Source organism: Papio anubis, chromosome 2, assembly GCF_008728515.1.
Source record: "Papio anubis isolate 15944 chromosome 2, Panubis1.0, whole genome shotgun sequence".
NCBI lineage: Eukaryota > Metazoa > Chordata > Mammalia > Primates > Cercopithecidae > Papio > Papio anubis.
This window is the reverse complement of record NC_044977.1, coordinates 111042693-111057014: the sequence shown is the minus strand read 5'-3', so window position 1 is coordinate 111057014 and position 14322 is coordinate 111042693. Positions and strand designations below refer to the sequence as shown.

The 14322-nt window shown below is 39.9% G+C and overlaps 1 protein-coding gene across 26 annotated transcripts in view; it reads right to left on the bottom strand.

Annotated features, from left to right (window-relative positions):
- Positions 1-14322, bottom strand: part of PEX5L (peroxisomal biogenesis factor 5 like) — a 244738-nt gene that overhangs the window by 21631 nt on the left and 208785 nt on the right. For all 26 annotated transcript variants that reach the window (XM_017955669.3, XM_017955672.3, XM_017955673.3 and 23 more), the window contains one exon: positions 7922-8038. In XM_017955669.3, coding sequence (XP_017811158.1) covers positions 7922-8038 — 117 coding nt within the window. The remainder of the gene's footprint in view (positions 1-7921; positions 8039-14322) is intronic.

Genomic DNA, 14322 nt, shown 5'->3' with positions numbered 1-14322 from the left:
GACACAGAAGACGGGTGATTTCTGCATTTTCAACTGAGGTACCGGGTTCATCTCACTGGGGCATGTCAGACAGTCAATGCTGGTCCGCAGGTGCAGCCCGACCAGCGAGAGCTGAAGCAGGGTGAGGCATCGCCTCACCTGGGAAGCACAAGGGGGAAGGGAATTCCTTTTCCTAGCCAGGGGAAATTGAGACACACAGCACCTGGAAAATTGGGTAACTCCTACCCTAATACTGAGCTTTACCAAAGGTCTTAGCAAATGGCACACCAGGAGATTATATCCCACACCTGGCCTGGAGGGTCTCACGCCCATGGAGCCTCCCTCATTGCTAGCACAGCAGTCGGTGATCTAACTGCAAGGTGGCAGCAAGGCTGGGGGAGGTGCGCCCGCCATTGCTGAGGCTTAAGTAGGTAAACAAAGCCGTAGGGAAGCTCGAATTGGGTGGAGCCCACCACAGCTCAAGGAGGCCTGCTTGCCTCTGTAGACTGTACCTCTGGGGACAGGGCATAGCTAAACAAAAAACAGCAGAAACCTCTGCAGAGAAAAAAGTCCCTGTCTGACAGCTTTGAAGAGAGCAGTGGTTCTCCCAGCATGGAGGTTGAGATCTGAGAACAGACAGATTGCCTGCTCAAGTGGGTCCCTGAACCCTGAGTAGCCTAGCTGGGAGACATCCCCCACTAGGTGCAGACCGACACCTCACACCTCACACTGCTGGGTACACCCCTGAGACGAACCTTACAGAGCAAGAATCGGACAGCAACACTCACTATTCAGCAATATTCTATCTTCTGCAGTCTCCACTGCTGATACCCAGGCAAACAGGGTCTGCAGTGGGCCTCAAGCAAACTCCAAACAGATCTGCAGCTGAGGGTACTGACTGTTAGAAGGAAAACTAACAAACAGAAAGGACATCCACACCAAAATCCCATCAGTACATCACCATCATCAAAGACCAAAGGCAGATAAAACCACAAAGATGGGGAAAAAGCAGTGCAGAAAAGCTGGAAATTCAAAAAATCAAGCGATTCTCCCCCTCCAAAGGATCACAGCTCATCGCCAGCAATGGAACAAAGTTGGATGGAGAATGACTTTGATGAGTTGAGAGAAGAAGGCTTCAGTCAATCTAACTTCTCAGAGCTAAAGGAGGAACTATGTAACCAGTGCGAAGAAACTAAAAACCTTGAAAAAAGAATGGATGAATGGATAACTAGAATAATCAATGCAGAGAGGACCTTAAAAGAACTAATAGAGATGAAAACCATGACACGAGAAATACGTGACAAATGCACAAGCTTCAGTAACTGACTCGATCAACGGGAAGAAAGAGTATCAGTGATTGAAGATCAAATGAATGAAATGAAGTGAGAAGAGAAGTGTAGAGAAAAAAGAGTAAAAAGAAATGAACAAAGCCTCCAAGAAATATTGGATTATGTGAAAAGATCAAATCTATGTCTGATTGGTGTGCCTGAAAGTGACGGGGAAAATGGAACCAAGTTGGAAAACACTCTGCAGGATATCATCCAGGAGAACTTCCTGAACCTAGTAAGGCAGGCCAACATTCAAATTCAGGAAATACACAGAACACCACAAAGATACTCCTTGAGAAGAGCAACTCCAAGACACATAATTGTCAGATTCACCAAAGTTGAAATGAAGGAAAAAATGGTAAGGGCAGCCAGAGAGAAAGGTCGGGTTACCCACAAAGGGAAGCCCATCAGACTAACAGCAGATCTCTCGGCAGAAACTCTACAAGCCAGAAGAGAGTGGGGGCCAATATTCAACATTCTTAAAGAAAAGAATTTTAAACCCAGAATTTCATATCCAGCCAAACTAAGTTTCATAAGTGAAGGAGAAATAAAATCCTTTACAGACAAGCAAATGCTTAGAGATTTTGTCACCACCAGGCCTGCCCTACAAGAGATCCTGAAGGAAGCACTAAACATGGAAAGGAACAACCGGTACCAGCCATTGCAAAAACATGCCAAAATGTAAAGTCCATCGATGCTAGGAAGAAACTGCATCAACTAATGAGCAAAATAACCAGCTAACATCATAATGACAGGATCAAGTTCACACATAACAATATTAACCTTAAATGTAAATGGAATAAATGCTCCAATTAAAAGACATAGACTGGCAAATTGGATAAAAAGTCAAGATCCATCAGTTTGCTGTATTCAGGAGACCCATCTCACATGCAGAGACACACATAGGCTCAAAATAAAGGGATGGAGGGAGATCTACCAAGCAAATGGAAAACAAAGAAAGCAGGGGTTGCAATCCTAGTCTCTGATAAAACAGACTTTAAACCATCAAAGATCAAGAGACAAAGAAGGCCATTACATAATGGTAAAGGGATCAATTCATCAGAAAGAGCTAACTATCCTAAATATATATGCACCCAATACAGAAGCACCCAGATTCATAAAGCAAGTCCTCAGAGACTTACAAAGAGACTTAGACTCCCATACAATAATAATGGGAGACTTTAACACCCCACTGTCAACATTAGACAGATTGGCAAGACAGAAAGTTAACAAGGATATCCAGGAATTGAACACAGCTCTATACCAAGCAGACCTAATAGACATCTACAGAACTCTCCACCCCAAATCAACAGAATATACATTCTTCTCAGCACCACATTGCACCTATTCCAAAATTGACCACATAGTTGGAAGTAAAGCACTCCCCAGCAAATGTAAAAGAACAGAAATTATAACAAACTGTCTCTCAGACCACAGTGCAATCAAACTAGAACTCAGGACTAAGAAACTCAGTCAAAACCACTCAACTAACTATGGAAACTGAATAACCTGCTCCTGAATGACTACTGGGTACATAACGAAGTGAAGGCAGAAATAAAGATGTTCTTTGAAACCAATGAGAACAAAGATACAACATACCAGAATCTCTGGGACACATTTAAAGCAGTGTGTAGAGGGAAATTTATAGCACTAAATGTCCACAAGAGAAAGCAGGAAAGATCTAAAATTGACACCCTAACATCACAATTAAAAGAACTAGAGAAGCAAGAGAAACACATTCAAAAGCTAGCAGAAGGCAAGAAATAACTAAGATCAGAGCAGAACTGAAGGAGATAGAGACACAAAGATCCTCCAAAAAATCAATGAATCCAGGAGCTGGTTTTTTGAAAAGATCAACAAAATTGATAGACTGCTAGCAAGACTAATAAAGAAGAAAAGAGAGAAGAATCAAATAGACACAATAAAAAATGATAAAGGGGATATCACCACCGACCCCACAGAAATACAGACTACCATCAGAGAATACTATAAACACCTCTATGCAAATAAACTAGAAAACCTAGAATAAATGGATAATTTCCTGGACACTTACACTCTCCCAAGACTAAACCAGGAAGAAGTTGAATCCCTGAATGGACATATAGCAGGCTCTGAAATTGAGGCAATAATTAACAGCCTACCAACCAAAAAAAGTCCAGGACCAGATGGATTCACAGCCGAATTCTACGAGAGGTACAAGGAGGAGCTGGTACCATTCCTTCTGAAACTATTCCAATCAGTAGGAAAAGAGGGAATCCTGCCTAACTCATTTTATGAGGCCAACATCATCCTGATACCAAAGCCTGGCAGAGATACAACAAAAAAAGAGAATTTTAGACCAATATCCCTGATGAACATCGATGCAAAAATCCTCAATAAAATACTGGCAAACTGAATTCAGCAGGACATCAAAAAGCTTATCCACCATGATCAAGTGGGCTTCATCCCTGGGATGCAAGGCTGGTTCAACATATGCAAATCAATAAACGTAATCCAGTCTATAAACAGAACCAAAGACAAAAACCACATGATTATCTCAATTGATGCAGAAAAGGCCTTTGACAAAATTCAACAGCCCTTCATGCTAAAAACTCTCAATAAATTCGGTATTTATGGAATGTATCTCAAAATAATAAGAGTTATGTATGACAAACCCACAGCCAATATCATACTGAATGGGCAAAAACTGGAAGCATTCCCTTTGAAAACTAGCACAAGACAGGGATGCCCTCTCTCACCACTCCTATTCAACATAGTGTTGGAAATTCTGGCTAGGGCAATCAGGCAAGAGAAAGAAATAAAGGGTATTCAGTTAGGAAAAGAAGAAGTCAAATTGTCCCTGTTTGCAGATGACATGATTATATATTTAGAAAACCCCATTGTCTCAGCCCAAAATCTCCTTAAGCTGATAAGCAACTTCAGCAAAGTGTCAGGATGCAAAATCAATGTGCAAAAATCACAAGCATTCGTATACACCAGTAACAGACAGAGAACCAAATCATGAATGAACTCCCATTCACAATAGCTTCAAAGAGAATAAAATACCTAGGAATCCAACTTACAAGGGATGTAAAGGGACTCTTCAAGGAGAACTACAAACCACTGCTAAGTAAAGTAAAAGAGGACACAGACAAATGGAAGAACATACCATGCTCATGGATAGGAAGAATCAATATTGTGAAAATGGCCATACTGCTCAAGGTAATTTATAGATTCAGTGCCATCCCCATTAAGCTACCAATGACTTTCTTCACAGAATTGGAAAAAAACTGCTTTAAAGTTCATGTGGAACCAAAAAAGACCCTGCATTGCCAAGGCAATCCTAAGCCAAAAGAACAAAGCTGGAGGCATCACGCTACCTGACTTCAAACTATACTACAAGGCTACAGTAACCAAACCAGCATGGTACTGGTACCAAAACAGAGATCTAGACCAATGGAACAGAATAGAGCCCTCAGAAATAATACCACACATCTACAGACATCTGATCTTTGACAAACCTGAGAAAAACAAGAAATGGGGAAAGGATTCCCTATTTAATAAATGCTGCTGGGAAAATTGGCTAGCTGTAAGTAGAAAGTTGAAACTGGATCCTTTCCTTACTCCTTATACGAAAATTAATTCAAGATGGAATAGAGACTTAAATGTTAGACCTAAAACCATAAAAACCCTAGAAGAAAACCTAGGTAATACCACTCAGGACATAGGCATGGGCAAGGACTTCATGTCTAAAACACCAAAAGCAACAGCAACAAAAGCCGAAATTGACAAATGGGATCTAATTAAACTAAAGAGCTTCTGCACAGCAAAAGAAACTACCATCAGAGTGAACAGGCAACTTACAGAATGGGAGAAAATTTTTGCAATCTACTCGTCTGACAGAGGGCTAATATCCAGAATCTATAAAGAACTCAATCAAATTTACAAGAAAAAAACAACCTCATAAAAAAGTGGGCAAAGGATATGAACAGACATTTCTCAAAAGAAGACATTCATACAGCCAACAGACACATGAAAAAATGCTCATCATCACTGGCCATCAGAGAAATGCAAATCAAAACCACAATGAGATACATTCCCATACCAGTTAGAATGGCAATCATTAACAAATCAGGAAACAACAGGTGCTGGAGAGGATGTGGAGAAATAGGAACACTTTTACACTGTTGGTGGGATTGTAAACTAGTTCAACCATTGTGGAAAACAGTGTGGTGATTCCTCAAGGATCTAGAACTAGAAATACCATTTGACCCATTCATCCCATTAGTGGGTATATACCCAAAGGATTATAAATCATGCTGGTATACAGACACATGCACACATGTGTTTATTGCAGCACTATTCACAATAGCAAAGACTTAGAATCAACCCAAATGTCCCTCAGTGACAGACTGGATTAAGAAAATGTGGCACATATACACCATGGAATACTATGCAGCCGTAAAAAAGGATGAGTTTGTGTCCTTTGTAGGGACATGGATGGAGCTGAAAACCATGATTCTCAGCAAACTATCGCAAGAACAGAAAACCAAACACCGCATATTCTCACTTATAGGTGGGAACTGAACAATGAGATCACTTGGACACAGGAAGGGAAACATCACACACCGGGGCCTATTGTGGGGAGGAGGTAGGCGGGAGGGATAGCATTAGGAGATATACCTAATGTAAATGATGAGTTAATGGGTGCAGCACACCAACATGGCACATGTATACATATGTAACAAACCTGCACGTTGTGCACACATACCGTAGAACTTAAAGTATAATTTAAAAAAAAATTAAATGACATGAAAAAATAAAAAAGAAGCATGGATCAAGTGGAGGCCTTCAGTCTCCATAGGTGCTTAGAAGGACAAAATCCCCCATCAAAAGCCACATGGTGTGACTGGCTTATGTGGGATTAGTGTGGGTATGGGGTTCTGGGAGTAAGGGGCTATGGAGCTCAGGCAGACCTCAGGGACATGAATTACAGTCCAGAGTCTGATGATCTGAATCAATGGCCCGTTTTCTCCCTTAGCTTTGATTTCCTTGTGGAAAAGACAGTTACTTTTAATGAGATGGTTGTTCTAATTTTATGAGATTGCCTGGCCTATTGAGGGACAGAGTATTTGGAGGAAAGAGACATTTTAATGACTATGTAGATTGCAGATCTACTAAAATCGGAGATTCATCATCATCATGTCCCCAGTACTTAGTGTAAGAGTAGATGCTCAATAAATATTTGTTGTATTAGCAAAATATCACAAGTGTTATCCAGAACTGAATATTATTGAGACTTCCTCCACCACAAAATAATAATACATACTTATCTATATATAGTTTTCTTTTATTCTTTTAATTAATTAATTTTTAATTTTTGTGGGTACCTAGTAGATATATGTATTTATGGGGTACATGAGACAAGCATACAGGCATACACATATGTGATGTGTGTAACAGTGATATTAGGGTCAATGGGATATCATCACCTCAAGCATGTATCCTTTTTTGTGTTATAAACAATCCAATTATAATCTTTTAGTTATTTTAAAATGTACAGTAAATTATTGTTAAGTGTAGTCACCCAATTGTGTTATAGAATACTAGACTCTATTCATTTTATATAACTATATTTTTGTACCCATTAACCATCCCCAGTTCCCTACACCCCTTCCCCTTCCCATTACCCTTCCCAGCCTCTGGTAACCATCATTCTACTCTCCATCTCCATGAGTTCAATTGTTTTAAATTTAGCTCCCACAAACAAGTGAGAACATATGAAGTCTGTCTTTTTGCACCTGGCTTATTTTACTTAACATAATGACCTCCAATTCCATCCATGTTGTTCAGGCTCACATTGATTTTATCCATTTGTCTGTTGATGGACACTTTAGGTTGCTTCTGTATCTTGGCTATTGTGATATATACTTTTTCTAGGTAAGAAAATTCCACATCTTTCTTTCAAGTAATTTATATTTATTCCTCAGTGTTCTCCCCAACCCCACCAAGTGTTTTTTAAACACATAAATCCTAGAGCAAGTGGGACTTCATCAATGATTTGGCTGGTTGTTCACTGTACTTGTGCATTTGCTGGCTTCTATCAGGGGAGTAACTCTAAGGAATCCTCTTGGGACTTGACCTGGTTGTGTGAGAGCATCTTTTCCACAGAGTTTCTTTGCTAGCTATATAATGACCACCTGTGAAATATAGCCCCAAGTCTCCACTTCACTGCCATGCCACTGGTATCACTTCTGTTGTTTTGGTAAATCAACAGGACTCACATGACTGACTGACAGAGTATTGTGAGATTAGACCAATTCTTGTTCCAACCCACCTTCAATGTCAGCTAGTTCAGTAACTAACTAGCAGTCAGGATCCAAGCTCTGGTTGGCTGCCAAACTGTCTGTCTGAACACTGATAAAAATAAGAGCATTTCATTCCAACTTGGCTGCCTTCACGCGTTGGATAATTATATTGTCTCATCCATCAGAATTTCTTCTAGGTCAGATTGACATTAAATTGTCTTTTTAATTACTGTGTTTTTTGACAAAATAGCTATTGACTAATCTATAAAATATGATCCAAAAAGGTTAAGAAAACTAGTCAGCATGTATAGGAACAGAATTTGTTACCTTCTCACTAGCTGAGATGGTTACTTGGTTCTGAGCTTCTTGGTTTTCAGATATCCAGTTCCTCCGAGCCATTTCTTCCCATTCTGCTTGCATCTTATCCCAAAACTCTGTATCTGACTGGGAAACAGGAAAAATGAATGGAGATGGATTTAAGAACATGCCACATCATCTGTGTTTTTGTTTTTTTTTTTCCCCCTAATAGATAAAAGAGGCTTCTGAGGAGGAATAAAATGGCGACATCCAATTGATAGGTGTGGCTGAAGAACTTCTGGAGGGTACTCACGTGTCAGAGTGTTGAAGTGGATTGGCTGTGGTTTTCTCCAGCAGGAAAGTAACTACCATCAGAAAGATCAGGATCACATATGCCAAATTCAGCTAAAAACCCACTACTTATATACAGTTTCATGTGTGGGCACTAGGCCACATTTTAGGAAGGGCAGTCTCTCCCAGAATTGCTCCTAGCATATGAGGAATTAGAGCAACTGCTTTGGGACTGGCTGAGCAGTGACTTAGGAAGACAGCCAGGTACGGTCAAGAGAACAAAACATTAGTTGATCCTACTCTGTGTTAAGCACTGTGCCAGCAGAAAACTGAGTCTAGGGGGTTACAGTCCCAAAGCTAGGACTCACAGGATCCAAACCCCATCTGCTTTCCAAGCCCACACTTGTCAGCTTATGGCAAATTTGGTCTACTGGTGCTGAAGAATGAGGGACCCTGGTGTGAACCTGACTGAATCCTCTTCAAGGACTTTTATGTGGCAGGATGATTTTTTGAAAAATGCTGCTTTGTGGTTTTGTTTCCTTGTAGTTTTCCCACACATCTTCTGTAAGGGGAATCAGGCTGTTTGCTCTTCTTTACTTCAAGGGAGGTATGTGTTCCTAGACTGAAGAAGATTTTTGCTGAGAGAGCTGTCCCTGATTGACTTCTATTTTATTAAGCCTGAAGACAGTACTTTAGGTGGCCCAAGGGGCAGGAGGAAGGAGCAAGTATCTTAAAGAATTTGAAAGAGACGGAATTTTCTGGGGGTAGGGAAAGAGATGGAGGGTGGCAGGTTCTGATTAGTAGGAGACTGGTGCTCAGTTTTTAGCTATTTCCCAGGGAAACGAGCCTGATATCGGAGAGGATGACTGAGGATGTGACAAAGGGGGCTCATTGGAACCCCTGTTCTCACATGGCCAGGAAATAGAAAGTGAATTTCAAGGAACCACTTTGGGCTTGGATGGCTGTTAGTGGTCACCATGATAGCCAGGGGCAGGGAAGCGGGTGGGGGAGACTCCGTCCTTGTTTTCTAACACTACATGAGCCTTCCATATTTCATGCCCTAGAATAAGTTCCCTGCCAGCCTGGCAAGAGAGACACTTGGAAACCACTTTATTTTCTTTAAACAAACAAAACAACGAGTATTCCTTGAACACCTGAATCTGGGACTGAGATTCATACCCTTTACAAATTGCGAATCTCAGTGTCTATGATTCGAAGTCCTGTGACTTGTTGATACATCATCACACTGCCTTCAGGTAACCGTCACCTCTTTTTTTTTTTTTTTGAGACGACGTCTCACTCTGTCACCCAGGCTGGAGTGCAGTGGCACAATCTTGGCTCACTGTAAGTTCTGCCTTCCGGGTTCATGTCATTCTCCTGCCTCAGCCTCCCGAGTAGCTGGAACTACAGGCGCCCGCCACCACGCCTGGCTAATTGTTTTTTTTTTTTTTTTTTGTATTTTTTTTGGTATTTTTAGTAGAGACAGGGTTTCACCATGTTAGCCAGGATGGTCTGGATCTCCTGTCCTCATGATCCGCCCACCTTGGCCTCCCAAAGTGCTGGGATTACAGGCGTGAGCCACCGCTCCCGGCCTAACCTTCACCATTTAATACCTCTGGTCTGCCTGGGTGGTGGCTGCCCTGAAGCAAGAACTCTTCTGCAGAGTTGCTTTGAGTGGTAATTATAATCTTATTTCTTTTAGATACAAATGTTCATGGAATAAGAATCAGCTCAATGTGATAATCCAGGCTACTAAATAAATAGTAGCTCTTGCTCCTGCTTTATCATGTCCAGAATTCTCATTCCTCCCACAGAAACAGGTTCCGCCCCTTTGGCAAAGGCCTCCTGTCAACAAGCCAGCAGGCATCTTGATAATCTATGTCCATGATGCTGGAAGCACATGGAATGGCTACTAGGAATCCAGGTTCAGCTCAGAAGTAAAATTCGAAATTTCTTTTTTAATTGCTTTTTCTAGTAGAATACTAGTAGAATACCACATTGTGCAAGCAGAATGATCTCAGATGTACAATAACAATGGCTAGAGAAAAGACTAGGAAGAAATATGCCAGCATGTTAATAGAGATGTGTCTTTGAATGAAGAAATAATGAAGGATGTTTTTCCTGCCTCTTCATACATTTCCTACTTTCTGATTTTTCCATGATGAGCATGCTTTGCTTTTTAAAAAATAAGTTTAAACACAACAAAACAAAAAATATCTCTCCTTTTTAAAATACAATGAAATCTGAATTATTAGATACTAAAACGTTTGGAAGAAATTTGGGGGAATTCATTTTTAAAATAGCTTTTCAAAGATGCAGGTTTAACCTGTCTGCAGTAGAAGGGAAGACAAATCTATCAAGTGAATTTTATAATGTTTGCTGACTTTCCCAGGCTCGCACTGGGTGACAAGAGAGGCCAATAGACTACACATACTTTCCAAGGCAACTATGTTCATCTAGTGGGAGTCCTTGGAATTTAAAGCATATTACAAGTCTTCTGCATGGAAGAATGAGAAGAATTCAATAATGTGTACATCTGAGTTACCAAAGGGTGCATTACCTTTCTTGCAGCTTGAAATTAGAGCAGTAGATACATAAATAAGGCTGCTGTGGAAAACTGACAGAACCTCAGCTGAGGTAGAGACGCTGGGCTCTCACTTAACAAGATACACCAGAACTCACTGTTACCACTTAAAATGAGTTACTGCTGACTAATTAAAGTGCACAGCACAGTTTTCATTTAATTACAGAAGACTACTTTTAGTATAATCAATTTTCATCCAGTTGCAGAATCCAGACTTCTTTCACGTAACTACAATTAACGCTGCTTCCTCCCACTATTTTAAATGAATTTTAGAGGAACCTGAAACATATTTGAATTTTAAAGATCTTAAGACATAACTGAAGGGATTTTATTTATTGATGATTTTCTTGGCTCTTCTGGGATTTTGGCAGATTGTTGTTTATACTCTGTGTAACAAGCTATCTGCTTACATCAGAAATGAGCTATTATTTGCCATCCACATCCATGTCTAAGAATAGTTCTCTGATGATAAAATATAGTACATACTCATAAGAACATTGGGATATGCAGCATGGAGGTTAAGAATAGCAGCTTTCCCCTTGGACAGACCTGGGGTCACATCCTCGTTCCGTCATTGCCCTTTTGTGAATCTCTTAATATTTCCAAGTCTCATTTTCCTTATCTTTAAAATGAAGATATAATAGTAATTTTGGTTAGTTGTTATGACAACTAAATGAGAAAATGCATCTGTGGTATAAAGTACATGGTAGGTGCTCAAAAAAAGTAGGTGTTCTTGCTAGTGTTTTTATAGTATTGAGAAAAATATAGAGAATAAAACAAAAATCACCCACAACCGCAAAGCTCAAATATAAAAGCTGTGAACAGTTTGGTGTTTGCTTCTACTGTAAAAACATATTCCACTTCTAGACACCTTCCTCGTCTTCATTTAAATCTTTCCCTTCCATCTAATTATTAAAAAATAGGATCAAGGTTAAGAAAATTATGGTAAAGCCTCTATAATGGACTTTTAGGCAGCAATTAAAATGATGTTTATGAATAGTTTATTACAATATTGAATAGTCCTTGGGTTATAATGTTTCTTGCTAAGTAGTATAATCACAATAATAGAAAAACAACCACAATAATGATCTGGGGGAGAACAGACTGCAGAGAAAGGGACTGTATAACTCTTTTATAGGATGAGGTCATTAGTAATTTATCCCATCACTTTTTTGTGTACTTCTTACCATTTTCCAAATTTTCTATTGTTAGCATAAGTTATTTCGGTAGAAAAGTAAGATTTGGTTAAAAAAAATGCTTACTTCTTTTCAATTTCAGTTCTCCATGATGTTTTCTTCAACATTCCCACACTATAGCAATCTTTTGCCTCTGAATTCCTTCATCATTGATATTCTGTGTTAGTGGTTTGAAAGAAGAAAGATGTGTGCTAGAATTTGAGCGAGTCACTTTAACTCATCTGTAAGTTATTTTTCCTCATTTGTAAAGTGAGAAGATTGGGTTCATTAGATAGCAGCTCAGGCTTCTTTGTCTACATGGATTGACTCAGATCAGAATAAGGCGGAAGGAAGATCTTAGCGCAGAATCACATTTTTTTTTTAAAGGGGCCGTCTAGTCTATTTAATAATCTCCAAAAATCATACTTTAAAATGTTTTCCCAGAAGTACATTGGACATTATTTTCCTTCACTTTTTTGATTGTAAAACTGGAAAACAAAATTTTTTTTTATAAGAACCAGGGCAATATTAATTAAATATTAATTATATTAACATATAAAGAATAAGAAAAGAAGCAATTTATTTTAGAACAGGAAAGTTTAAAGGATGGTAGCATATTATCAATTCCAATTCACCAGTTTAATTTAGTCATCGAGTTAACACAGAGCTACTTTTGATTTTGTGGTCAAATGTACTTGTCAGTTGGAAAGATCCTGGGGTTGTGCTGTGAAAGAACTAATCAATGTGACATTAAGGGCCAATTCTTCCTGGGAGGAGTCTGGATTTCTTTTTGCCTCTTTAGACTTCCGTTGATTAACTGTCACTGGATCAAAACTTGAGAAAACCAAACCAAACCAAACCAAACCAAACCAAACCAACCAGCTCTGCCTATACAGAAGAAAACAAAGCAGGCCGGGTTCGGTGGCTCATGCCTGTAATCCCAAGACTTTGGGAGACCAAGGTGGGCTGATCACCTGAGGTCGGGAGTTTGAGACCAGCCTGACCAACATGGAGAAACCCTATCTCTACTAAAAATACAAAATTAGCCAGGTGTGGTGCTGCATGCCTGTAATCCCAGCTACTCAGATGGCTGAGGCAGGAGAATCACTTGAACCCGGGAGGTGGAGGTTGCGATGAGCTGAGATCGTGCCATTGCACTCCAGCCTGGGCAATCAGAGTGAAACTCTGATTAAAAAAGAAAAAAAGAAAGAAAGAAAGTAGTATTTCTTTTACATAACAAGGAAAGAAAACCACTATGCAAGTTTGGATTAAAAATTTTCCACAACAAACAATTTTGCTGAAGTGAAATTATGTGCATATCAGCATGGGGCTTCACTGCCCTGGGGTCCAGTAGCCCAGGCTGGCCAATGGTAACTGAGTGTTTCTACTCACCATATCTCCTGTTGAGTAAGAGCTCAATACTAGTCGAAGATTTTATGTGGCTGCCCAAAGAACATATTCAACCCGGAGCTGCATCACAGATGTGCAGTGTTCTCATGGAGGATGGGATAGAATTTCAATTGGTCAGAATTAGTTTGAGCTCTTAGTGCTGTGCTGGGTGTCCCATGTAGTGAGTCCCATTGACAAACTGGAGTCTCTTCAGGCATGAGTGACCTTGGGCAGGAGTAACCCTGCTGATGAAGAATGAGTAAAGGAGCAACTCACCTGCTAACACAATCATCAGGGGGATGGTGAGAGCTGAGCAAACCAGCCCAGCTTTGTTTTGCAGACGTCAGAACTAGTACAAATGAAAGACAGTTCCAGGGGGACAAATTTTTATCAAATGCAATACCAAACTGCCTGAAAATGGAATGGGCTCCTCAACCTTAGAAGTCTTCAGGGATGGAATGACCAGTGTGAGGAGTACTGTAAAGATGATTCACAAATCAGATGGAGGTTTGGCCCAAAGAATTCTTTGGTCTCTAACAACTTTGAGTGTCTCTGGTTGCAATGTTTTTAATGAATTGATTTACTGAGCCAAACAGGAAGGCTCAAAATTAATCAGATCTCTATGAGATAAACATAGATCTGTCATGCATTCCCTTTTCTCAATCTAGACAGCATAGGTCTCAATATTGGTGGGGGTATGCTGAAAAAAAAAGGAGTTAAATTTTAAAAAGAAATAAACAGCATAGGGAGGAAAACAGATGGGCGTTGGCCTCAGGTAGAACAGGCTGGAATTCTGGCTAGGCTCCTTGTCACGTGACCATATGCAACTTAGTTCACCTCTTTAACTCAGTTTCCTCATCTGTAAATTGTAAAAAATCTCTTAAGAGTAAGGGTTAAGTGAAACAATGTATGTGAAGTGCTTAGAACTTGTAACATCTAAGAGCTAAGGAATCAGCAGTTATTGCTATTTTATTGCTTGGAAATGAAAAATA